The sequence below is a fragment of the Tasmannia lanceolata genome, unplaced genomic scaffold (genome assembly GCF_043159265.1).
Source record: "Tasmannia lanceolata isolate RefF3 unplaced genomic scaffold, GAP_Taslan_0.1 ptg000019l, whole genome shotgun sequence".
Classification (NCBI taxonomy): domain Eukaryota; kingdom Viridiplantae; phylum Streptophyta; class Magnoliopsida; order Canellales; family Winteraceae; genus Tasmannia; species Tasmannia lanceolata.
Genome location: NW_027518696.1, coordinates 26,739,053 through 26,766,563, shown reverse-complemented (window position 1 = coordinate 26,766,563; position 27,511 = coordinate 26,739,053). Strand labels below are relative to the sequence as shown.

At 39.1% G+C, this 27,511-nt stretch overlaps 1 protein-coding gene across 1 annotated transcript in view; it reads left to right on the top strand.

Moving 5' to 3' along the window:
* Positions 1–25,508, top strand: part of LOC143852615 (uncharacterized) — a 45,934-nt gene extending 20,426 nt beyond the window's left edge. The window contains exons 5-8 of the mRNA XM_077362090.1: positions 8,901–9,368; positions 9,450–9,536; positions 9,678–9,743; positions 25,048–25,508. Of these exons, the coding sequence (XP_077218205.1) occupies positions 8,901–9,368; positions 9,450–9,536; positions 9,678–9,739 (617 nt within the window). The 3' untranslated portion in view covers positions 9,740–9,743; positions 25,048–25,508. The remainder of the gene's footprint in view (positions 1–8,900; positions 9,369–9,449; positions 9,537–9,677; positions 9,744–25,047) is intronic.
* Positions 25,509–27,511: the final 2,003 nt, after the last annotated feature.

Genomic DNA, 27,511 nt, shown 5'->3' with positions numbered 1-27,511 from the left:
AGAGGAAATGTGGACGCTGCTTGATTATAGTTGAAGATTCCCATTGGTATAACTATGGGTATCCTAATGTCAAAGTATTAATTTCTTAAGACCTATGTTTTGTGGACACGGACACGAGTGTCACGTGTCGACATAGACACGAAGTGTCGGACACGGAAAACTCCCAAAATTTAGAAATGAAGACGTGACTAAAACAGAAAGTATATATATAGTCATGATCTGTCGATACAGATCCATGTGTCAAGTTTCAACAAGGATACAAAGTGTTTGACATGGCAACCCGTGACACGCCCATACACACATACAAATAAAATTATTGATTACTAACATAATTTGCAACAATATAAATACGGTATTCATTTAATGTGCATTTCGATATGAATTTCGATCTGTGATCTATGGACACGGACACGAGTGTCGTGTGTCGACACAGACATGGAGTGTCGGACACGGCAATCCCCCAAAATCCAGAAACGGGGACACGAGTATAAAGGGAATACTAACCACATAGACACAATTTATGGGATGATGCTAACTCTCCAATTTCTCCGTTTGGATCAAAATTCATTAGCATGGGATGATTCTTGCGCTCTAATTTATGTCCATTAAATGGACAGTAAGGAAACAAAGTACTCAAGCCACAAATTAGAGGGTCAAGATCAAAGATCATGTTGAACCGTAAGGAAAATGGAAACTTTACTTTTTGTTAGTATTTTAAAGGCTACTAATATTTGCACTGCCATCTTTTGATAATCACTCAAAACTCACCTTGTCTTTTACTTTTTAATTGGTTGCTGAGAGCTTTTTGGTAATTGTAATAGGTTTTGACAGCTGGTAAATGATAAGAGACAACATGAGTTTTTGTCATTATCAAAACATGGCAGTGAAAATATCAGTAGCCTTTTTTGGAAACTAAATGAAAGAATATAAGAAAGAGTGAACAAATAGGGCTAGATACAGACGTATTCCTTTGAGCAGTGCTGACCGGTAGTCTGCCCAGAAATCACTAAAGTTGCATTTCTGGTGAAATTAAAAAAAAAACCTTTTTCCAGTGTAATGTAAAGAGGCAACAGTTTGCTTGTCCAAAAGTAACTTTTCCAGTTGTTACCTTCCTAGAAACTCTCACTCACACACTATGTCTTTCTCTCTCATTAAAAGTTTATATCTTTTGACCTGCAGAAGTTTCTTATTCAGTCGCAGACTGCTTTTTGTAGTTTCTTTTATCGAGGATGCAACAGTTTGCAGTGCCTGCAAAAGCTTCCTATACACAGTCCGTGACAATAATGCAGGTGCTTAAGAGGGAAGAATAAGAGAAATTAGATATAAAATGCTCAACCCAATTGATATAAAATACACAACTAAGAGAAGAAGAGAATGGGAGCAATGCTCAACCCAATTGATATAAAATCAATTGCATGACATGGCTGCCATGTTGGCACTGCATCTGACAACTTTTCTTAGTTTCTTTTATCTTGGATGCAACAGTTTGCAGCTGAAACAATTTATTCTATCCAACAGTTTCTTTCCACAGTTTCTTTTATCCATTCCGCAAGACTTTCTTTTACCCAATATGCAACAGAGGTAAAAAACGTTACATAGTTGTTGCAGTCTTTTACCCATAGTTTTAGGAGGATAAGAAAGTATGAGAACCTTTCACCCAGACGTGTCTAAAACTGTGTCGACACGTGTCCGTGTCGACATGAGAGGAGAAGAAAGTATGAGAACCTTTCACCCAGACGTGTCTAAAACTGTGTCGACACGTGTCTAGGCACATGTCCGTGTTGACCCATGTCGGGACGGGTCAACGGCAAAAAAACTCAAGTGTCGACAAATCATAAATTTTGATGGAAACTTTGGATTTTGTTACTGAATGCTAGCATGTTTGGCGATTTCGGCCAAAACATGGCCGAAATGCTTGACTGAAACTGAAATATTGGAGGAAATCTGGAAGTAGCGCGAATCCATGTGGGTTTCATGTCTGTTCCGCTTGAAATCGAAATATTCTTCCGGTCCTTATTGTCAGGACCGGACTAATGATAGGTAGTCCTGATGATGATTCCTTTGACGAGTCCCGTAGTTTCTCTGGTCTCTCTCGATAGTTCTCTATATCTCTCTAGGTTTACACAACTATCGAAAACCAGTAACCCCAACAACCAATTCCTCATTCAAAACCACCCGAATTCACCAAAACCTTTCGACCGAGTCCCGAGTTATCCAACCCCTTAGCCTATTAGCACACGGCACCCCGCCTCTTACAACACTCCCAGATCCCGAAGATCCAACCCCCAAACTCAGAAGAACTCCACAAGAAACCACTTTGGCTACCAAAAACCACTTTTTGGGAACCAGAAACCACAAATTGGGAACCGAAAACCACAGTCGGGGACTTGTAACCATAATCAGTAACCCAGAACCACTTCCAGAACTTAAAACCCACACCCGGGAACCCAGACTCTGAACTGGAGGCCCAAAACGAGGACCTGAAATCACTTTTCGGGTGCTCTACCCTCACCCACAGGGGGAGCCACCCAAATTCGCAGGACACGATTTTGGGGGCCCCAAGATCGTGCCCTGCGATTTTGGGCGAAACCCCTATAAAAAGGGGTCGAGCCCCCCTTCATTTCTAAGCTTTCTCTCCCTCTCTCTCCTCCCTTTTAGGCTATTTCGCCCCCCTTTTGCTCTATAACCCCCTTTAAGCTATCTCACCCCCCTTTACTTGTTTTTGTTTAAATTCCCTAGGTTCTAGTGGAAACCCTGGAGAAATAAAGGGAGAAAGTGGAGGGAAACTAGAGAAACTACTCGAGGTTCTGCCGGAATCGTAAATGGTCAAACCCTTGACTATTCGGTTTCTTCCGAAATCTCTTCCAAAACCGCGGGACATCGGCACTCTGCCTAATATCTGAGGAATCAGAGCGACCCCTAATCACGATTTTTGAAGAGCTAGGTTAGATTTACATGTGTATTTACAAGCTTTCTGTCTTTCAATTACAATACCGGTAGCGGGTAGCTACAGATTTTCGGGATCCTTTTAGCCTAATCCCCACCTTTTCTACAAAAATGTTTCTTCTCTGTTTGTCATAAAAAAAAAAATGTCATCAAAAAATGTTTCTTTTATGTCTGTTGGTCCCTCCACTCAATATCAGGCCCCACCAAAGGTTGTGATAGCTAGAGAAGTGATCCTCGTGCTCCTACGGTGATGGAAAAAAAGAGAGAATGGAACCTCTTTCTTTTACATTTCAGTCATCTAGATTGAGGATAGCTATAAGGTTTGGAGGGCCGGTGGTCCCGAATCATATAGTGAAGCTCTCAATTTTTAGATTTTTTACAGCTTTCAGTCATTTACATTCCATCTAGATTGAGCATAGCTATAAGGTTTGGAGAGCCGGTGGTCCCGAATCACATAGTGAAGCTCTCAATTTTTAGATGTTTTACAGCTTTCTGTCTTTCAATTACAAAATCGAAAACAGGTTGCCGGGATTTAGGGATCCTTCTGGCCCCAAACCTACAGCCTAAATCCCTTCCTTTTTCACAAACATGTTTCTTTTCTCTCTCCTTATCCCACTACTCTATCTCGGACCCCACCATAGGCCAATAGATGTAGAGAAGCGAGTTTATTCTCTTACGTTGTTGGACAAATGGAGAGAACTGAATCTATTTCTTTACTTTCTGTCATTTTGTATTCCGTCACTTACATGCCGTAATGTAACGACCCGAATTTTTACTGCATGGATCGCTACGGGCAACAAAACATATTTATTCCTGTAATTACGCAGCAGAAGGTTAAAGTACATCATGAATTTACAAAAATCCCAAGTATGACATATTTAAAACCTTTTTACATCTGAGGAGATTGACTAGGTTCATCATTTCCGTATTTCCTCAAGTGGCTTTCACACTTATCATAACTAAGGTTCCTCATTGACAAATACTCCCGCATCCAAATTTTCAAATCCTGGTGGGAAAAAGTAGGTTAGGAGAGCAGGTATATAGAAGCTTCGACAAGTGGCTGAAATCAATAATAAGAGACAGTTCTATAAAAATATGCAGTATTTTGTCTAGAACATAATGAGTCAAAACTAATACTAATAGTATTTTTGGTAGAAACAATCAAACCAGATAGTTGAAAAACAAACCAATTAAAAGCCAATAGTTTCCAATAGTTTCCATTTTCGAAGTTTCCTGTAACGATTAGCCTCCTCCACATATTGTCCGCTTTGGCCTTGGCCCGCTTCCGCTTTTGGGTAAGTCGACGGCTCAGAGGTACAAACATGTCACACGAGAGATATATGTCGCACATTTACTTCTTCCATTTCTCATTTTCGTTCAAACTTTTCGTGCATATGAAATCCAACATTTCGTTTCATTTTCAAGAACATTTCATCTTTTTGAATCAAACATGATTTTACCAAAATCAAACAATAAAACAGATAAGAAATATCAAAACAACATATAATCATATCCCCATCACTTTCATTGGGAAAAGATACAAGTCGAGTTTAGCTATCACCTGCCTTATCAAACCTGAGAAGTGGGAAATTGAAGATGCTTGACCTTGAAGATGACAACGATCAGGGAGAAGTGGGAATTTGAAGATGCTTGACCTTGAAGATAAAAACGACCAGGGAAAAAAATGAGGGAAATAGTAACATGTGAATAGTTTTTATGCATAATAACTGTTATTTTTAACCATTCAAAAAAAAAAAAAAAAACTGTTATTTTTACCGGGTATTACACGTAATATCTAGATTGAAGATAGCTATAAGGTTTGGAGGGCCAGTGGTCCCGAATCATATAGTGAAGCTCTCAATTGTTAGGTATTTGCTGATTTCTTTATTACTTTCCGTATTATGTTTACTTTCTGAGCGACAGTAGTTATAGGATTCGGGTATCCAATAGCCCTGGGTCATATAGCAGAAATCCTCTACCCATTTGCAGCAAAAAAATATTTTCCTTCCTCTTAACTCTCTTTTCACTTTCTGTTTACAACCCTAACCTGAGAATAAGCCCTATCGTGACAAGTGCTTTAAAACCAACTTTGCTAAAGTTTTCCTATATCCGCCAAGTCATGTCAAGAGATCAGGTTTACACTAGCCGGAGGGTTGCCTAACACCTTCCCCGAATGTAACCATATCCCTTACTCAGATTTCTGTCAAGACCATGCTTAAAATAGAGTTAATTATGGGTCCTAGGCCCTAACCTAGGTGGCGACTCTGAAATTTGATATCCTGTGGAATTTGGAGTCTTACCCCAAGTTGACAGGAAGGGCAAGCACATTTCCACTTGTCGTTTCGAGTATGGGAAACGCGTACAATTTGCTTATCGGCCCAAACAGGTTGGAAGAGAATTGTACTCGAGTCCATATTTCATTCACACACACCTGCGAATCTCGCAAGCCCAAAAGCGACATAGAGCGTCCGACACATACCAAGCCGCAATGAGAAGACTGCGTGGGGCGGCCCGGGGGAGGGGGGGTTCCTTGTGGACCCGACCCGGGCCACGGATCCACACAATGCAAGTGCCAATGTTAACTATGACTATGATTGGGATAGAATAATAGTAAAGGGCAGATGATAGATGGTAAACTGAAAATGTGCATTACATTCGGATGAGAAAATAGGGGCTAACTTTTCATTGTATTATTAATCAATAGTTACAAAACGATAAGTATCTAGCCTATCATGGCATATATGGCTGATAGTTAAATCTGGGGAAAAATAGTAAAAAGTGCTTTTGAATGCCACAAATTTCGAACAGAGGACAAACATGAACGAGACTATGAAAATGTTGTAGGGACAAAAATTGGACTATTAACCGAGAGGGAAGCACTGCCATTGATTATAGGAGAGGACATGGAATAAAAAACATCCAGCAATTTGCTAACTTATTCACTTTGACAACCCTTGTATGATTCTGAAAAGATGAAAAAACCTGTTCTCTTCGAATTTTGGCATGATCAGCCAAGTAATCTTAAATTCCCTTATAAAATTACATGCCACCTTCAATCCAAAGAGGCCGAAAATCAGTCCCCTTTGAAAATTTCAATATCTGTCCATATTGTAATCACCATTTAATTATAGCAATGATTCTAATCAACCCAGAGTGCCACCAATGCCAGCTTGACTTAGATTGGCGTTATTGCTGCTATCCAAATTAGCGTTGTTTAAAAGATTTGTACTTGGACACAAACCTTGCCAAATAGAAAATGGAGTTGACTCTGGCGAGCCAATGTTTGAGGGAGGTTTTTCATTAAGTTGGCTAATTTGAATCTGATTTTGCTAAGAAGTTGCTCTTGATTTCTTCTCTTTTATGGTGATGATTATTTAGGAACATAATCAAATCAGGATATTTTGTCTGCTACAATGTAGAGTTCAAAATACGTAAAAAGTGGATTCATAGAAAGACGGTGATTAGTATGTTAATCGCCCAATAAGTTAATAGTAATATATGAGATTAAGAACACCGTATGGGAGAGGAAGAAGTCGAAAAAGTACAAGATAAAATTACAAATCTATGCATAAGTAAGCATGTTTACTACAGTTATGTCATGGAATTTCTTTCCCTTAGCAGTAGATCTTCAACAGTAAATGTATTTCAGAGAACTAATGATGGAGCCATCTAAACATCACATCAGATCATCCAAGTATATGTAAGAGTTTTAAAATTGTCCTGATCTTGATGATGGGCCCCTCTGCAAAACAAGCACTCCTAATGCCACATGCTAATCCAATAAATATCAGATAATGTTTTCCTCTTTGGTAAGATTGCTCGTAGAAAGCTTGAAAGGAAAAAAAACTGAAATAGTTTGGATCTTTGCTCCAAGCCAAAGTCTTAAATGTCGGTTTCGGTGTCGATTTCGGCCACCACCGAAACCGAAATATTTTGATTTCGGCCGAAATCATGTAAAAAACAAAAAAGATAAAATTTCGGTTTTTATAAAATTTCCATTTCGGTTAAATTTTCGACGATTTTGGTGGAAATCATAAATTTCGGTTGAAATTTTGTAAAATAGGTAAATTTCGAAAATTTAACCTAAATTTTGGCCCCGAAATCTTGTAAAGTTCCAATTTACTGTGAATTTCAGCCAAAAGTTCAGATTACGGCCGAAATTTAAAACTATGCTCCAAGCCTCCAACTTGTATGAACGGTCAGGTCTGTGAATAGAATATGTATGAAAGAGCTGGCTTGAGACCTTTTGTGTGAAAAATGGGATTGCAGTTCGATGAATACCCCCACTTACCTCATAATGTGCAGGTGTCTCGAAAAGATCCGCCCTCAAAGAGGTTCAATAAACAAGCGCTTATCAATTGGGATGAAATTCTGATATGGATTCAGACCAGCATCTGGACCTAAATATGGTTTGTATACAAGAATTGGGTCTACTTCAAGAGCATAAATTTTATGAGAAATTACGTCTTTTTTTCATGGAGACAACTTCAAAATCTGTGGGAATAAAAAGATTATGACCTGTGCAAGAATATAAATTAGAATTTTCCAGATGGGATTTGCAGAAACACTGGATCAAAGGTTGCACAAGAACAATTACACTGCAAATCCGCACAAAAAGGGGAATGGAGAAGAAAAAGTAGGTCTTAGACAACGATAACATCTTTTGTCTTTCTTTTTTTATTTGTTAAGAACAATCTATGCTTACCTTGGACTCTGACAAAAATGAAAATCTATTGTCTTTATGCTGGGAAGAATTTCTAGTTCCTAAGTGATCTTCAATGTTTGGGGGTTACAGTTTCTTCTGAGCTCAAATCGTACTCTACTGCCAACTAACAATTTGATCCAACTTAGTTTTGATTGGCATTAAATGATACATTTGCAAAATATCCAAGGTATATGATTAAATGCTAGTGAAATAAGAAATAATAATGACAGAATGAAATTGGTCTCGAAAGGGGAAAACCTTATGAGCATTTTAAAAGATTCTATAAATTCCTTTCCCACATTGTGCATGCTTTGCTTTGATCTTTGTTCCTTTCGTATTAATGATCGTGATTTGTTAATGATTGTGCATAAGATCTTGCTGTGAAATATTGACTTATCCATATTGCTGCTGATAATTGGAAGTGCTCATGTCTGTTACACCTGAATTCTGTTTTCTCCTTTAAATTCTCTTTTCAATCAGAGACCAATTTCTGGCTTCCAACTAATTGTACTTCTGGTTATTCTAAAACATAACCAAATATAGAGTTTACAATCATCTAGGCATCTATGAAACTAGACAGTGGTGCCTTATTCCTGCACAGAGACTCCTCCAAAATGTACAGGGTAAACTCTTTTTAACTCAACAATGTTCAGAAATTTAGATAGTTTTTTTATTTGTAGGGTTTATCATATGATGTGGATTCCCCCTATGCTTCATGTGACACACACACACACACTTACTTCTGGTCCTTATTTTTGAGTATTAAAACACACACACACACACGCGCGCGCGCGCACACACACACACACCCACACACACACCCACACACACACTCTCTTACTTCTGGTCCTTATTTTTTACTATTAAAACTGAGAGGCTTAAATTTTCAAAATCCATCTTTTATATGTTTGGATTCTGCGTGACATTGTTGACCGATTGTCAGACTTCCTGGACTGGTTTGACTCTGGTAATGGACCTTGGAATGATCTGCATTGCTAAAAAAATTTGGATGCCTATTCATTATTCTGGTGTTTTTTCATTGTCTTTATCTCTTTGTATCTGACCATCTTTGTCCATTTTTTTATGAAATTTGCTGCCATTCAAAAAAAGAAAAAGAAAAAGAAAAAAAGAATGGTGCCTTAATTGTCCAGTGTGTGAAATAATGAATCAAGTAGATATCATCCATCCTAAATATATTTTCTTTGTAAATTAAATACTCACACATCTCATGTGATCCCACTCGGTGTAGCGCACCAAGGTCCATCATGCTATGCTGTGGAACATACGGTAACTCCTTCGAGACCGGACAGCATGCCACCCCCTCTAGGTCCATCAAATGGTCTTGTAAATGAAGCAACATCAATGCATCGAAGCATACAAACTACTGACGCCACTTCTGCTCATTCTGGAAGGATGAATGTCTCAGCTAACGTGCTTCCGTCCCAGAATTCACACATGGGAATGATACAAGGAATGAATGGAATCACAATCAAATCAGAACCTGGCTATCCAAACAGTTCTCCCTTTACATTTGCCACTGATGGCAATGTCCCGATGATCGGAGAGGCATCTTTTAGTAGCACTGAGTCTAACCCACAAACGTTGAATGAACCAGTCCCGCTGCTCGATGCTGATACATCTTTGTTTGGTTTTTTGGGCCAGATTCCACGGAATTTCAGTCTTTCTGATTTGACAGCAGACTTCTCTCAGAGTTCTGGTGGGCACTCTGCCTCTCTCTGTTGTATTTATTCCTTTTTATTTCTTATGACTAAGCATTGAGCTTTAATGTTGTTTGAAGATATATTGGAGAGTTACTCTAGGTCCCCTTTCCTACCAACAGACACAGATGATTTCCTGGATTCCCCTGGGAGGGACTGCTGCCATGGTAAGATTTCTTCTATTTTTTCAGATATTATTTGTTAGTGTTGGTAGTTGATACCCTCCTGTCTCTTGGTGCTTCTATTTTTTCAGATATTATTTGTTAGTGTTTGTAGTTGATACCCTCCTGTCTCTTGGTGCCTAGCAGACGATAGGCAGCTTGACACCATATCGGAAGGTTTAAGTTACGAAGAATTTGGAAGTGATTGATCAGGTACGCCATGTGTTAAATTCTGTTTTACTATGACATTTTTGAAGTCAAAATGTGTTCAGCATTATTATTTTTGTTGTTGTTGGCGCTGTTGTTGTTATTGTTATTATTATTATTTATTATAAGCAACAGTTTTACTGATAAAGAGACTAAATTATAATTTCCATGAGGGGCAAATTCTATGATAGCCAGATACGGATATGGTCATGGACAGGGAATAGAGATCCGACTCAAATTTTCCGTAAATCTGGGACAGGGATATTGGTACAGGTATCCCATACCATGATAAAGAGACGATGGCTGCTAGACTCATTCCTAATTGAAATTCACTGAGGCCCATTTGTGCCACGTCTATACGATCAACCCTTTGGTCCGGCTAGTGACCACAAGTCTGGCCAAATCCCTTTGAGAACTCCTTTGTCATATATTTCCATGTCCTTGATCTATCAAGCCTCTTTTAGGGTTTCACAGCCAAAAACTAATTTTTGTAGCTCTTTATCTCATGCATGTGATGTCGTTCAGCAGGGTACCCACAAGCCCATGTGGGTCGTCTCAGGATGCTCTACAGAATTAACTATCTTTACGGGCTACATGGTTATTTCTGCTCAAAGATCATTCTGAAGTCTTTAATGCATTTCGTACCTTTTATTTTGAAATTGCGAATCAATTTAAATGCTCTATTTTTTTGTTTGCGTACTGATAATGCCAAAGAATATTTCTCTAACTGTAATGGTTTTCATCAATTTCTTCCTCAGTCGGATGATTCTCCATCGGTACTTCTTTTCCCGTAGCTGATTTTCCTATTGCTTCCCGCATCGGCTCTCGCATTACTGCCCATCCTATTTCACAGTTTGGCTCTTATGAGCATCTTTCACCTTCGTTTCGATCATTTGTTTCTAGCGTGTTCTATTTTTGTGCCTAAGATAGTTTTAGATGCTCTTGCTCATCCTGGTTGGCGGGCTGCCATGGATGGCTACCCTTCATTCTAATAACACGTGGCAACTTGTTTCACTTCTATCTGGAGCATATCTTGTTGGGTGTCAATGGGTTTTTACTATTAAATACCTCCCTGATGGGACCATTGAACTTCTCAAAGTGCACCTTGTGGTCAAAGGATATACTCAGGAGTCACTTGTGGCCAAAATACCTTCCGTTCGTGTTCTGATCTCCATAGTTGTTAACCGTAGTTGGCCACTGTATCAACTGGATGTTAAGAATGCGTTCCTTCGTGGTGATCTTACTGAGGAGGTATATAAGGAGTAACCTCCAGGGTATGTTGCTCAATGGGAGATGTGCTCCTCAGTTTGTCGCCTTCGGAAAGCAATTTATGAGCTGAAACAATCTCCGAGGGCATGGTTTGGAAGGTTCAGTGTAGTCATAAAGCAGTGTGTTTTTTATCACTTTGTTTTTAGTTACCAGTCCAATGCTGGATATATCTTCCTGATAGTATACGTGGATGATGTTGTGATCACGGGAAATCACAAAGGTGGCATACAGAGATTAAAGACTTTCCTCCAAGGAGAGTTTTCCACCAAAGACTTGTGTCTTCTTAGATACTTCCTTGGAATCAAGGTAGCACTCATTATTGACTTTCTTTGTCACAAAGAAAGCATACATTTGATATATTAGAGGAGACAGGTTCTATGGGGATAAAACCAGCCTCTACACCTATGGGTCCGAATGGAAAACTCCTTCCAGATCAAGGAGACCTGTTGGATGATCCTGGTCAATACCGGAGGTTGGTTGGAAATTTGATTTATTTGGCAGTCACTTGTCTTGATATCTCATTTGCCGTAGGTGTGGTTAGTCAATTTATGAGTTCTCCTCGTACATCTCATTGGGCATCAGTGATTCAGATTATCAGGTACTTGGAGGGTACACCAAGGAAAGGCTTATGTTTCAAGAAAAATGGTCATGAGAGAGTAGAGGGGTTTATTGATGCAGATTGGGTAGGGTCTCCAGCAGACAGGAGGTCTACAAGGGAAAGGCTTATGTTTCAAGAAAAAATGGTTGTGAGAGAGTAGAGGGGTTTACTAATGAAGATTGGTGATGCAGAGCATCCCCTAGTGCATCAGCTTTTCATTGGACTGCATTAGCTTAGGGGTAGTGTAGTGCATTTTGTCTTTCGTGGGTCCTTATTTCTCATTTTTCCCTTTAGTGATAGCCTTTTGATTAGTTTGCAGTTTCATATGTCCTTAATGATCATTGTTCTTACTATGGGTAGTTTAGTCCTTTTATATTGTAATGGGCTAGTGTATAAAGCCCCATGGTCTCTCATTTTACTTAGTTTTTTTGGATGAATAGAAATTTGTAGAGAATTTCTTCTCTTTTGAGAGAGTCTCTTGTATCTCCACCTTTTCTTGTGAAATGTGAATTGTAGGCTAGGGATTCTAGTCTTTATTCCATTTCTCCCATCTTTTTACTCCTTGTTGTATGCAAGGATCCGTTTCGGATGATCCCGTGCTTGATCTGACCTCTTGTGTCCCCACGCTTGTAGTAAAGATAAGATCCCTATCTTATACCAAAAAATACAAAATATTCCAGATCTGATCCGATCCGAAGATCGTCGAAGAACGCTTCCGAATCGCTCTGCTTCAATTTGGTATCAAAGCTGATTTTGCAAAACTCCTCAGCTTTTGCAGATCCTGGAAAATTCTGCAGAGGATCTTGTTGAAAGGCTTGATTTCAGTGTCAAAATGTTGCTGGAATTATTGGTTTTCCTCAAAGATCTGAATTGAAACCATTGCAAAGACTCTAGAAAGTCATTGGTTTTCATTAGATCTGGAATGTTAATGCAAGGTCCTTTGCAATTATTCACGGTATCTTGCAACTCAGTGCTAGATCTCTGGGAATTTCGAGTAGAATCGTGAAGAATAGAAATTGCAAATCTATTCTAGGGTTGCTGAAATTCAAGGTTTCACAGAATTTTCAGAATACTTTTCCTTCAAATTACAAAGGTAAGTGAATTTCTCTCCCAAGTTGTTCTGCAAGTGCCATTTCCCTTATCTCCTGTTGCATTTTATCTTTTCTTGAAATTTTGTGTGAATTTGGCTGCCCAAGCTTGTGATATGTTAACATCGAGTTGAATTCATCTGGTCGGAGTTTGGATCCAACAAGAGATTGTGGGTTTCAGCTACGAAATCAATCGAATTGTAGTTAAAGCACCTCTTGCAATGAAGAGAGAAATTGAATGTTTCAGATCCATGAGAATCTGCATGCAACTTGTATTCCTCTGTGAGCTGCATTTTTGTTTTCCACGGAATACTGTTTCAAAGTCGGTTGTTGTTGGCATATTGTGATTTCCTGAGCTCCAGATCCACAAGTGCATGTTCTACCTTGTGACTAGTTGCCATTGACTCATTTGGAACTTGGACTGTAGTGTTGTGGAAAACTACTTGGTTAGCAAGGGTGTTCGCATTCTTTATCTGTTCTGATTCTTGGAACTATTCAGGGAGCCACTTATGCATTTGAAATGTTTGACAAAACTCCCCTACAGAGACCTATGGGTTTATGGATCTAAAAGGCAGCAAGTTAATGTGGGCATCCTAGTTGCTTTTGGTTTGAAAATTTAAAGTGTCTCGGTTGAAACATTTACAATTAGTTGAGCTCATTCATTCGATTTGGGGTTAATGGACAGCATAGAGGCCTGAATATTGTGAAGTTGCTCAGCATTTTATTCATGAAACCGATGATGTCATTTGACTGCTAGTGCTTCACATAACAACTTTGTCATTTGAAGAAGTTACTGTGAACAGTGGTCATTTGAATGTGCAAACCATCTTGGCATCAATTGTATGGTGCGTGTTGAATAAAATTGGACACCAACTATACACAGGTTTCAATTAGAGCTAGTTCCTGTGCTTCGAGAATCCAAACATATAGCAGAACTGCCATCACTGGGTCATGATTCTAACTATTAGCCATTTCTTTTAGAATTGAGAGGGAGTCAGTATTTTAGTATTAGAACCACAGCAAGAATTAACGGGTGCTGATTTGAGTGGAGTTCACATCCTCTTGTAATAGCAAGGTCTTCCAATTTGGTTGAACTAGGGAAAAGGGACCTCCTCACTTGCTCAGTGCATGTTTGAGTGAATGTCCATGAGGGTTTCTTGGCTGCCAATATTCATACCTCAATGAGGATTGAAACTCCCTTGGAATACTAGTTTCAGCAAGGTTTTGTTCATTCTCAAGGTGTTTGAATTGTAGGCCTCGGGCAGGTTCCCATTGGACCCCTCTCACTCTGGTTTATCCAATACTTAAGTTGACATTTGAGTGAGGGCCTCAGTCCCCACACGGAATCCTACTAAGTTGGGATCACCTAGAACTTACTGCGGCACTTCTGAAGCTATTCTCCATTCCATAAGACTGTTGAACAGTTGCTGCAACTTCTTAACATGTTAGTAATTCTCTCGTTGACTGTTAGTTCATATGTTTGCTAAGGCACACGTTCTATCTTGGGGCAGATTATGTCTTGGAGGACTAGTGATAAAATGACAGTATTCCTTTATTGAATTCCTGCCAATTCTGAATGTGTAGTTGAGTCATATGAGATAACACCTTGTAATCAGCTAAGAATGAGTTCCAACTCTCTGTTTGAGATACAAGAGAAGTTCTATTCACAAATCAAAGCCATTTCACTGTAATCTGTCCTTGCAAATTTAGCTTTGGGTCCAAATCCAAAGGTGCTACAGAAGTTGGTCTTGGATGACACCCATTGTCACAGTTAACACCACTTCAGCTTTTTATTCAACTCAGGTACAACAGATTTATGCGTGCTAGTGAACGCATTTTGGTTGCTGCCATTGCAAAAGATTTGTTCACTATACAGGTTGCTTGTTCTTTATTAATATTACTGGAAAAATTCCTTTAGATCCATTTCGGTCTTGAATTAGTGGACTCTTCTAGAGCGAGCTGCTGAAAGAAGGAATTTACTTCTGATTTAAAGCCCATATTCAGTCCAGGCTATCTTCTGCTTCAGTTTGAGCATCCATTCATAGCCGTTGTTCCAACAAGCTAGCTAAAACAGATCACTTTATTTCCCTTGCCATTGTTTATATTTTGTTAGCTGACTTTGAACAGGGAGTAAGAGTATCATTCCCTCAAATTAGCAGAAAGTCTTCTACATGACCGACACCGGCGAGCTAAGTTGCATACCCTTTTGCATCTATGGAGCCACCATTTATTCCTCACATCTATGGCTATGGTGATGTGGAGACCGAGTGCTTGTATTGGGTCGACAGCCTTGATGCGTATCATAGATTCTATGGCTTCAACCATCGTAAGACATTACGGCGTGCTAAAGAGACTGTTAGACTCTCTCTCTCTCTCTCATGCACTCATTCTCTCACTTTCTCCGTCTCTTCTCTTCTCGTTCTCTCTCTTCTCTCCAATCTCCAATGTAGAAGACAACATAAATAAAGGTGGGAGTCCACTCGAATTAAGTCTCATCCCCACAAAATCTTTTCTCTCCTCCTACTTCTCTTCTTCTTACTTCCCTTTTTTATATTCTACAAATCTACATGGCATCAGAGGAGATCTTGATCCAAGGGAACCAGATCTCTCAATCCTATGATAGTTCAACAGCAAGAGAACTTCAAGAAAATTCATCGTGAAGATGTGTTAGATCGTTCCCCCATCAGACCCTATCGCTGATGTCATCAGTTGTATGGCTCATTTCCCATCAGATCCAAAGAAAATGTGGAGATCTGAATAGGTCCTATCACAGTGGTGTTTTGTATTGATTTTAGTTATTTTTTCGATTGATTTTGAGAGAGGGTTATGAAGATTTGAGTTTTTCAGAACTCCAAAATCAAAAGGGTTAAGATCTGGATTTTTTTAAATCTGATTGCTCTGTAAAGTTTTTTTTTTTTTTTTTGAAGCAAATCAAAGGGCATATCATTGTTTATTTGTAAGCGGAAAATGAAAGTGGTCTCATAAAATTTTGGTGAGATATGAAGGTAATGGGACTAAAATAACCTTGTTCCCTAAACAATGAGACTAAAATAATTCAAACCATACGAATTAAAAACCAACTAAACTATAATAAAATCGTTGAACCAAATGGATAAAAAGAAACTAAATTCTTCTAAGAATGACTCTCGGTCATGACAAACTATGTCATTCCGAACACTCAACACCGACTCTTCCCGTTCCCGCATTGGTTTCAACGAATGTTCTCGTTGGCGAAAGCTCCTTCACCTACATTTCCTGTAAGGTGGGTGGGTTAGAGCAAAGTAAAGGCAACTACCAAAATAATAAAAATGAGTAACATGAATTTTACCACAATAATTCCTACCATAATGGAATAATAATAGAACATGGAACTTTGGCATTTTTCTTATTATTCAACAACAAAATAATTAACAATGAAATTAAAAATGCAAATGCATGGCTCACAAGTAGAATGTTCTCTCCTTTTTCCCCAAAGATCATGCGGCAATCCCCATCGATTTTCTTCTCATATACAGCGGTGGCTTTTTAGCCTGGCAGGTGATCATTGACCATCAAGGACCCTCCGTTCCCTAATGGACATGATCCACTTTAGGATTTCTAACGGTTCACCACAAGGGTTCCTCCCAAATGCATCGCCTACCAGCTGTCGTACACTCTCGGACTGGTCGGCTTTTGGCTTTTAGCCCAAGGTTGGATCCAAGGGTTCTCCTTAGTCCTCCCTCCCATTATTCCCAAATCCTAGGTATGTATGCATATTGTCTTTTTACGAGACTTTTCTTTTACTACTACTCTGAATATTCTACCCTTGCATTTATTTCAAGAAATTACTATCCAAATTTCATACGTTATTCTACTTGAACTTATATAGCATATCAAAAATAAATATTTCAAACTACTCATGATCAATTAAACATTTCATCATTATGAGAACTAGAGTAACAAAATCACATTATCTGCATAATCATTATTAAGCGAGTAAACCGATGCTTGCCTTATTAACCTACTACCGAACGAATTCAAAGATCTTCAAATTTAAGAGCAAGTACTGCCTGCAATAAGGCCATAAAGACGATCCAAGTTTCAACATACTTTATATATGGCACTCTTATTTTAAATATTTTCCTAAGTTAACCCTAAACTAGATATTTTATCTTTTGTTTTACTTTACTACCTTAAACAACTAACTTATTGTTATCTACATACTTTAGAATCCTTTTTACCATAATTACATATCTACTCAATTTGATAGCGAATTTGTCAAAATTTTCAAATAAGACGAATCGATTTTGTGCAATTATTAAAACTGTTTTTCACTGAAAATCGTTGAAAATCATTAAAAATATCAGAATTAAAAAATCTATTTATATAAACAATTTGTATAAAAATCAGTCCCAAATCTTTACAATTTTTAATAAGACGAATTAGTTTCGTCTCTTTAATAAGAACGGACGAAATCTGAAAATCAGTATAAATAAACCCCGATAAGTCTGAAAATTTGAAACTAAAATGTATAATAAATAAGATATTTTACTGCTGAAAATCAACATGTAACTCTTTAAAATTCCAAATAAGATGAAGAAAATTGGTGTCGTTATCAGAATATGAAACTCATTGAATCTGTTTTTTTTTCTTCTTTAAAATCTGAAACTCCATCATATATAAGAGGTCTTTGTATTTCTAATAAGGTTTTAAAGTTAACATCCTTAATTTTCTAGTAGGAGGAACAAAGTTTGTGCGATTATCAATTTCAGGTTTTCTTTTTCTAAATTTATAGTTTTCTTTTTTTTTCCAGTAATTATACCTTATTCCACGTTACTTGGTAGTAATTTCTTCACCTAACTGCTTTAAATTTTGAATAAGACAAGATTAAGAAGTGCGGTTAACAAATTCCTTTTTTAACCTACAAGGGTACAAAACAGATCCTAAATCCGAATTTTCATCATTATTAATACGACCATATTGATCCTTGATCAATCCCTATACTTGTTGAAAAGAAAAACGCACAAAAGACGAATTTCGGCAGTTACCCGACGAGTTACGAAGAGCCCTTGGTTCTTCATTTCTTCTTCTTCTTCTTCTTCTTCTCTCTTCCTCTCTTTCTTTCTTTCTTTTTTTTTTTTTCTCTTTTATTTCTCTATTTCTCAATGGCCGATGCCTCTCTCTCTCTTGGATGTTATTAGAGAGAAAGAGAGGGGCGTCCCACAATTTTATGGTGTGTGTGTGTGTGTGTGAGACAATTTTGGCGGGATTCTTTCCCAAACAATTTCTTATTTTTTTCTGACTCTATTTTTCCTACTTTATTTCTAATTGTGTAAATCCAAAGAGAATAGAAAGTTTATAAAACTCTAATTGTAAGGTTTGAAAGTTGCCCACACAACAATTAATAAAAGGTGGGGAAGCAAAAACGTTCGCACGTCCCTTTATGGGAAGTCGTGCACGCCCCATATTTTTTGGAGATATGTAAATCTCCTTAAATTTAGCATCTTCCTATATTTTCTCCTATTTTCTTTCTTTGTTTGTAGAATTAGATCTTTTTCTAATCTCATATATATATATATATATATATATATATATATATATATATATATATATATATATATATATATATATACACACACACACACACACACACAGACATATAGGGGATTTGTGGGTCCACAAGTGGCGCCCAAAAAAAGGGGAAGAAACAATTGTCGTACCCACTCCAATTTGGAGTGGGCGGCTATATTTTTGGGCAGGATGGGGATACGACCAATATTTTTAGGAAAATTGGGAGTCAGTTAAAATTTTGAGAAATATGGGAATGCACCTATATTTTAGGGATATGGAAATGCACCACGAACTTTAGGGGTTGAGAATACGAAAAGTAAATTCTCCACTTAACTTTGCAAGTGCCAAAAATACCCTTAAGTCAATACTTAAAGAAATATACTAACGAGGGTAATTTAGTTTCGCTCATTTTATTAAAAATTAGGGTGTAATTATTAACATTTTAAATTACTAAAACCTACTTAAAATTTTCGGTTGTTACATAGAAGAACCCAACTAGAGCCAGGATTAGAGCCGGGTAGATTCCTTTCACCTTCTTCATGAAATTTTGCTAAAGAATTCATTTAGCAGACCCCAACTAGTTTGGGTCAAAGGCTTTGTTGAGTTGAGTTGTGAGGACACCTTTTCCCATATTTGTAGTCATTCTTCTTGTTAATAAAATTTTACTGGTTACCTTGAAAAAAATAATGAAAAAAAGATGCATTGATAGGGTTTACTAGTTGCATTAGGGCACAACAAATCTTCTCAGGGCGAGATGTCGGTGAAAGAATACTATGGTATTATTATGAGGAAGCGGGAAGAGGTAGATCACTATTAGTCTCACTCTCTCTCCTTGTGTTGAAGATATGAGAAATTAGACCGAACAACAACAAATTTTGAGTTTCTTACAGGGCTGTATTCTAATCTTGTTGTAGAGAGTTCCAAGTGCTAAGAAAGGACTGTCTTCCTTCTCTTGAAGCAGTCTATCACTACATCCATGGTGAGCTAGCAGGAGAGTCATTGCTAAGTCTCCCCGAGGTGGTACCTTCCTTCCTGAGAGTTCAGCCTTCGATCCTTTCTTGGAGTTGTTAGAACTACTATTACTAGCTAGAAATTGCTTGGCAAAAAAGTGACTAAAAGCAAAAGTGTTGCAGACAACCACAAGTGGCTGAAAGCTTAAGTATTGCATGTGGCTACAAAAATAAGTGAAAGCAAGAAGAAAAAATAAAAAAGGGATCTGAAGCTTCGAATGAGGTTAGGAGTACTTAGGAAAGCAAGAGTTAAATTGCAGGTGCAACTAGTTAGATCTAGAGTATTTTGGGGTAGATCTAGAAGGTTGGGGTTTAGACCTAGGGGTGTTATACATCAGCTATCTAGGTTCTATGGCTAGATCTAGTACTTAGGAATTTCAATCTAAGTGTTTGAGGGCTACATTTAGGTTTTCGAGAAAAAAGAAAAGGGGTAGACCGAAGTGTTCCAAGGAGGTTGGTTGGCAGATCTGGAGTTTCAAGTGGGTTAGGTGGGGTAGATCTAGGGATTTGAAGAGGAATAAATAGTGGTTTGAATGGGTTAGGGTGGTAGATATATGGTTTCGATCAACATAGGTTTGTAGATCTAGATTTTCAAAGGTGGGGTAGATCTGGGTTTGCGAATGGGATGAGGTCAGATTTGAAGTTTCAAAGGGAGAAAAAGAACAGAAAAAAAGGAGAAAGAAGTTGAGAAGAGGTAAGAGACGGTAAGAAATCTTGCTTGCATCATTTGATAATGTCCAAAGTGCTTCATGTGTTGGATCCATAGTTACCGGATTCATCATCTGCCCTCCGATCCGCAATCCAGGGTCCCACGATCCAAAACGTGGTTCACTAACGACCCGGATCGCCAAAAATGACGAACCGCGGCGACCCACGGGAGAGAAAGAGAGAGAGAGATGCATATAGACTAGAAGAGAGATGGAGAGAGCTACTAATTTTATATATTTTGGGTTGAATTGGAACTAGAGCTTTATTTTGAAAAAAAATATGTAGGGCATACATGAAGTTTTTTTATTTTTTTATTAAATGGATGTAGTATGGATTATGGAAGGATATTCATATATTCCAATGGGAACTTTCTTTTTGAAAAAATATGTATGACATACACGAGGTTTTTATATTTTGTGTATTAAATGTGTGTAGTGTGTAGTGTGTACTATGGAATGACATTCTTGTAAAAATATATGAAATAATATATATATATATATATATATATATATATATATATATATATGTATACCTTCAACGTACCGCGTACTGGATTACCATCGTACCCCGTACCCGTTCCCGTAACGCGTACCGGAACGAATCGCGTTCCAGGTAACCTTGGTTGGATCTCCCCTGGCTATAATACCATGACAAATCTAGCCAAATTCTGTTAAAGAAGAAAGTAGAAGATAAGCCCTAGGGCATGCAGACGAAAATAAAAGAATGGGAGAAGCCGAATTATAATCGGAGAGAAGGGCTCTCGCTAAAATTTTGAGGTCCAGAAGGCGATTTCATCTCCCCCCTCCCTAGGTCGATGGAAACCCTAGGGAGGGACTCTCTCTCTCCTTTTTAGTTTTTTTCTCCCCCCCCTCTCTCTCTCTCTCCATCTCCTTTTAGTGTTTTTTCTCCCCCCTCTCTCGCTTGTCTCTCTCTCCGCTTGATCCTCTCTCTCTCTCTCTCTCTCTCTCTCTCTCTCTCTCTCTCCGTTTAGCATTTATTCTCCCCCCTCTCTCACTGGTCTCTCTCTCTCTCCCTCTCTCCTTTCCTGATTTCTCTCTTTCTCCCCCTATCTCTTTTTCTTTCATTTTTCAGATCTCTCCCTGGTCTCTCTCCTTTTGCTTTTTCTGTTCTTTGGTCTCTCTTTCTCTTAGATCTATCTCTCCTACTTTCTGATCTCTCCTCCTCTCCCTTGATGGGCAAGGGAGGTGTTGGGGGCCGGATGATGCCCGGAGTTGGGCAGATCTCGCAATGGATGCAGCAATGGTGGATGGAGGTGCGGAATGACTGGATCTAGGTCCGACTGGGCCGCATTTAATGGGGAAAGGATCGTAACTGGGTAGGGTGGAGGGAGAAATTGGGATGGTGGGTCGTCGAAAGTGGTGGATGTGGCAAGAGTATGAAAAAGGGTGGCCGGATTCGGGGGCAAAAGGAGGTTGGATGTGAAGGTGATGGTGGTGGTGGTGGAGAAAAAGTATGTTGAAGGATGCGGACGACGGTATTGAGACGGCTGGTTATTTCAAACCCTCATCTTCCTCGTGAAATGCGGAAGGCACGTGGGATGTCAGAAATAGTGCGGTGGATGACCGACAAAGGGGTTTGGGAAGCTGTGGATCGCCGGATCTGGAGGTCGTGTTGTGTGGCGGAGGCAATGGGTAGCCGGAGATAGCGTTGGGGTTGCCGTATGGAGATTGGAGGGTAAAAGATGGGTTTGATCGAGGAGCAAGGTTGGGGCTAGAAGGACCTGGGTGTTATGTTAGGATATGTGTTTTGGGTTGCAGGTAGTTAGCTGGAGTGGTGGAAGGGGATGGCTGGAGTGGTAGTGGTTGAGGAAGGAGGTAAGATTAGGGTTAGGTGGGCGTAAGATTAGGGTTAGTTGGAAGGTAGGGTAGGGTTAGGGTTTTAGGGTTTGGTGGAAGTGAAGAGGAAGAATGTTAGGGTGAACAATGGTGGTCTTTAGGGTTAGGTGGAAGGAAGGGTAGGGTTAGGGACTTAAGTTCTGGTGGAGGTGAAGAGGAAGAAGTTAGGGTGAACAATGATGGTCTCTAGGGTTAGACTAGGGTTTTTTGGATTTGTGGTTTAATGGGGATCCCCCGGGACAGGCGGTGGCGCAAGTTGGAGGCCGCCGAAGATCGGATTCGAGGGGTTGGCTATCGTGCACGGTTAGGGGCGCACAATAGCTTCAGGCCTTTGAGCAGGATTTTTGAAAATCGAATTCGCCAGCGCGAAAGTGGTAGAGAAGTCTGTGTGACGTGACAGGTCACACATATGACTTGATGGGGCCCACAAATATGGCATTTTTTGTTGGATTCGATTCAATTGAAAGCATTGGGCAGTGTAAAGGAAAGGAAAGGGGGGAATGGTGAAGGCACTCTCGGCTGTCGTAATAGGTGAAGAATTCGAAAGGGAAGTGAAATAGTTATTCGGCATGGTGAGAACGCATGGAAGTGTGGACCTCACTGTAGCAGTTGACCCACAAGATCACTTCTTTTGGTTTTTACTGGCCTAGGATTATGCTCCTTGCCACCCTTAATTGATTCTATGTAATGCAAGTAGGGACCTCTGGTCCCCAATGTAATCTTCATAGTATCAATGAAATTGTCAATTTTCTAAAGAAAAAAATAATGGGAGAAGCTTCCTTTGAAGAAAACATCCGGTCTAACTATAAAGCTAACTTTTTAAGGCATAAAGCTGTCCATGTCCAGTTTGACTATCATCCGTGTCTTCTTTTCCCTCGTTTGGCTTCATAGATGGCTTCTTGGACACAACATATGTTCTCCATGATGCTTCTATCCTTGATGAAAGCTCCCTTGCGCCTTCCTGGCTGTGAATGAAGTTCTTTCTCCCCAATCTGTTTGCTATGACCTTTGTCGCTGTGGAAGGTCTGAATCTCTCTAACAACTCAGGTCTGGTTTCCTTTGGGATCAGGGAGATCAATTTTGAGTTTACTAACCCTATTACGTAAGGGCCCCATTTCTCCTAAATTCCACTAGATCTCGTTGAAAGTAGTCCCGGAATAGGTTCACTTGAAAGCCGTCCGGGCCTGGGGCTTTATTTGGCTTGCTCTCGAATATTACCGAATAGTTCTCTTCTCCTTTTTTGGAGTCTTTCATTTGCCTACTATTCCCATCCTGCCAATCCGCTTTAGGGATTGCAATAAGGGCCGCTTCTTCTTTGTCCACGTACATGCACTGGGTCACTTACGAACAAACAGCCTATTCAGCAGCTTGTTTTTTTGGAAACAGATAGCACTTTGGATGGCTCTGTCTGATGAGGTCGTGGGTAGTTGTGGCACTATAGCAGCGGGCTAGCTGGGCTTGAATGGGACTGGTTCTCGACCTCGATCCCCAACACGCTACTAGATAAGTCGTTGGTTCCACTGCTCCATATACCTCTGGATCTGCTTATGCTTCATATAAAGCAATGGCTACTGATGCTGTTGGTGCCCTGCTGCTGCCCATGCTACCTGTGGTGCCTCTACTCATGCTCGTGAACCCACGTAACAAAATGCTTCTTGCTTCAGGCCCCTAACCAAAGAATCCCAAGAATCCAGCTAAACCCTCCCTCTGACCCATCTGTATCTACTATGAATGGGTTCTAGGGTCTAAACATCAGCTAATAATCCTCTAATCCAGCTTACTCTCCCCAATCTCTTCCTCTGGCCATCAACAATGGATCTAAAAGCAGCTATCGATCTGGCTCAAAAAGTGAAATCCCCCATTATCTCCTCTTTCCCCCCCTTAACCCCGATCTTTCGCTTTAGGACCACTGATAGATGCCCGTGATAAAGTTTATGAAATAAGTCGAGGTGCCTCGTTTCCTGATGAAGTTATACTGGCGGATTGCACCCGCCGCATTTGCCCCGGTTAGTCAGCCACTCCAACGTGGGACGGAGCTATTGGGTAAAAATGGATCCTCGAACTGTGACGGAACAATGTAACGAGCAAGCCAGTAGACAAGGAATCTACGATGTTCTATCACAGGGTCCCTGTGACCCATGAAAAAGTTAAGCCATGCAGCAAAAGTAATGCATTTTGAAGGGCATTTGTCCTTGAGGCGATAGCATTCCTAGCAGAGTTTGTGGAAGAGCATGGGGTCTGCTGCTCTGTTCCACGCATGCGCCCTATGCCCTGACTACACTCCACTATAAAGGAGTAGGCTGAAAAGCTGTAGTGCGCCAGTAGCAAACGTGAAAGCCTACGCAGGAGCGCACTTACGTTTTCGGAGCTGGTCAATTTCCATCCCTTTTATTTGAGTTTCCTCCTCCTCATCAGAAATGACTGTTAGTGGTGTCGTTAGGCGACGCAATCCCGGTGTCTCGTCACTTTGACCACCCTCCTCTCTCGTTCTTCATGGCCTAAAAAGAAGTCATATTATATCAAGAAATGGAAGAAAAAGCATATAAAGCCCCTCCCCACAATCTATCCCTCCTTGTATTTATAATAATCACTTGAATTCAATTACAATAATGCCTTCTTTGTATGGTACATTAGGTATGGGTATACAAAGATAGAATCATATTTAATTATATAGACATGAGATGTGTGTATACACTTTGTTTACAAGGAAATTTCAATGTGATTTATGAACACCCAATAATGTTGTATATAAGTCTTCTATGTTCCACACAATTCACTCATGCTCCTTATGACCATCATTCCATATTCCATTGTCTTTGGTACATTGATGCCATCATGAGAGTCATCCGCATTAATATTGTTCCTTCATCTTTGGTTTCCTTGATGTCAACCTCATGAAAGAAAGACTCTTAAATCCTTCTCGGGAAGCCTGATCTAGTGATTGGAGAACATGAACCCCACCCCCCTTAAATGGTTGAGGCACTATGCCACTAACACCTTCGATTATATTGATATTCCCCATTTTATGGAGTCCATATAAGACACCCTCTGCGTACCCATGTCCAGATGATACCATAGCTTTAGTAAATGCCAGCAATAACCACCTTAATTTTGCTCTCAGATATACTGATCTCAGTGATTAATGAAAAATAATTCTGAAATTAAAAACTTCATGCAAGTCATTCTTAGAATGATGCAGTTTCTTTACTTTTTGTGTTTACATTGTTGCAGGGTGATAGATAAACATAGGAAAAAAGCTGTTGTACATAGCATTCTGAAATGGGCAGAGTGCATCCCTAAAGCAAGAAACTGTTATTGGGAGCCATGATGATACTTTGGAAGTCCTTCAAAAGAAGGCTTAACATTTGAATAGAAACTGTTATTGTGTTAACCATGGAATTGGGAAGGTGTCTTATCTGGACATGTGTATTAAATAGCCTGATTTTGATGCAAAGATAATGTTAAGATTGGACAATATGTACTGTCACTAGGGTTGCGTGCAGGAGGTAAGTCATCTGTGTGTGAGTGAAGACCAATGCTTCTTCTGTAAGTTTTATACATTGTACCGATCAGCTTGTATCCAGCAAAATAGTAATCTTTGCTTATATCTCCAAGCATGTTATTACTTGTTTAGTTTGGTTGTTTGCTAACATTGTTTTGTCAATATAATCCTTATGTAATTTCTGAATTTATACCGTACTTCCATGATAAGTTTGTGATAAATTGTTAATATTTGCAGCATGCAAGATTGCATGTTCTGAATTTGTTCTCTCTACTAGGACACCTATCTTTTTGTAATTTGGCTCTTGGAGAAATTTCCAGGAAGAAGGAAAACTTCCATAGAATCAAGTAATCAACTGCCTTTTTGCTGCTACAGAAGTGGGCCTATGCCCTCTATAGACCCTTTGGAAACAAGGGCCTATGTCCTCCATAGACCCTTTTGAAACAAGGATGTTTGTCTGCATCAAATAGTGGGTAATATACATAATCATTTCTTGCGGAGTTCCTTCAGCCATAGATAGAATTCACACAGAGAACCAGTGAACTCCCTCTTAGAAAAACAAAGATGATCTCCACTTCAAAACAGATCATGGCATTCAAATACCTTTTCATTTTTATTACTTGTTAATAATCAGTTTCTTATCGTGGATTTGAAGTGTTACAAGTAGTTTTCGACAAACTATAATCTAAAAATGTTAGGTATTCATAGAATAATCTCGAATGTCACTAAAATCCAATTTTCTAAGGTATAATTATTATCAATTTTCAAATTATAGGCATGGTCTTAAATTTCGGATTTCGGTGGGGACCGAAACCGAAATTTCAGATTTTGGTGGGGACCGAAACCGAAATTTTCTGAAATTTCTTTTTTCGCCATTTACTAAATTTCGGTCCGAAATTTCGTAAAAATGCCATTATTTATTTTTTTAAAAAAGTGTCACAAAATTTTGGCCTGAAATTTCGGAATTTCGAACCAAATTACGAAATTTCGGTTTTCGGTGGGGTCCGAAACGGTTACCGAAACCAAAATTTTAAACCATGATTATAGGTTTCATTTTGGCTCTGTTTCTTTCGATGTAAAATTGGCATAAAACAAATTTAACACCCAATAAAATTTGTTTAACACCCATTTTATGTCGACAGAAATGGAGTAGAGAGGTGCATCGGCTCGGTTGCACCAGAATCAGCCATTCACTTGAAGAACTGAGATTAATTACAACAAGTGTGACTGATCTCAACTTCCAAAACCACTTCACTTCATTGAGGAAATAAGAAATATATAGCACTGTTGGTAGCCTCTCGTTATTTTAAACTTACTCTCCCCCCCAAACTGTTTAGTTATTGCCATTTCATTGAGGAAATAAGAAATATATAGCTGACTGTTGGTAGCCTCTCGTTATTTTAAACTTACTATTCCCCCAGAAAAAAAAGAAGAATTTGTACCATGTTGGAACTGGTAACTAATCCGAACGTGGAAAGTGGTTCTTGATAGCATGTCTATAATTGGAAAATAAAGGGCTGCCAGATTTTTGCCGATTAGTACCTACTTTTCAAAATAAATGGTAAATAGTCCCTAACAATCAGAATTTTTTTTTCAAAATGCCAATTTACCCTCCCAACTGTTAACTCGTTTTTAACACAGACTGAGAGGCCGTTTGGATACGCGGATTTTAGAATCCAGGTTTTTAGTTTGAAAGCAGTGTAAAAGAGGGTTCATGATCAAGTTGTTGCATGCTCTCCTGACAACGTTTCTTGGATTTTAAGTGAAAAATTCACATTTTAAAAATCTCTCCTACATCCTGAGATTTCTAAAACCTGGAAATATGGGAGGATCTGCTACTCTTTTGCTGACGGAAAGAAGGGCGAAAAGTAAAAAACGACGGCTGGTCAGCTTCTTCTCGTCTCTTATCTACAATTTTGAAGAAATCCCAAATTCTAAAATCCTCGTATCCAAGCGGCCCCTTAATGTATAATCCTTTTCCTTCCAAAATTTTCAGAAAAAATTCTAATGATAATCTCATAGTCGAAAATTAGTAAAATGGTAAGTTTAACCACTCGTTTTTAGCACATTTTCGATTACTTTCTCCCTCCCTATTCTCCTCTGAATTGAAACTCAACCTTAACAAAAAAGCATAAACATAAAAAATAAGGAAATGACAGGGAAGGGATTTGTTAGGCTAACTTTTGCACAAGA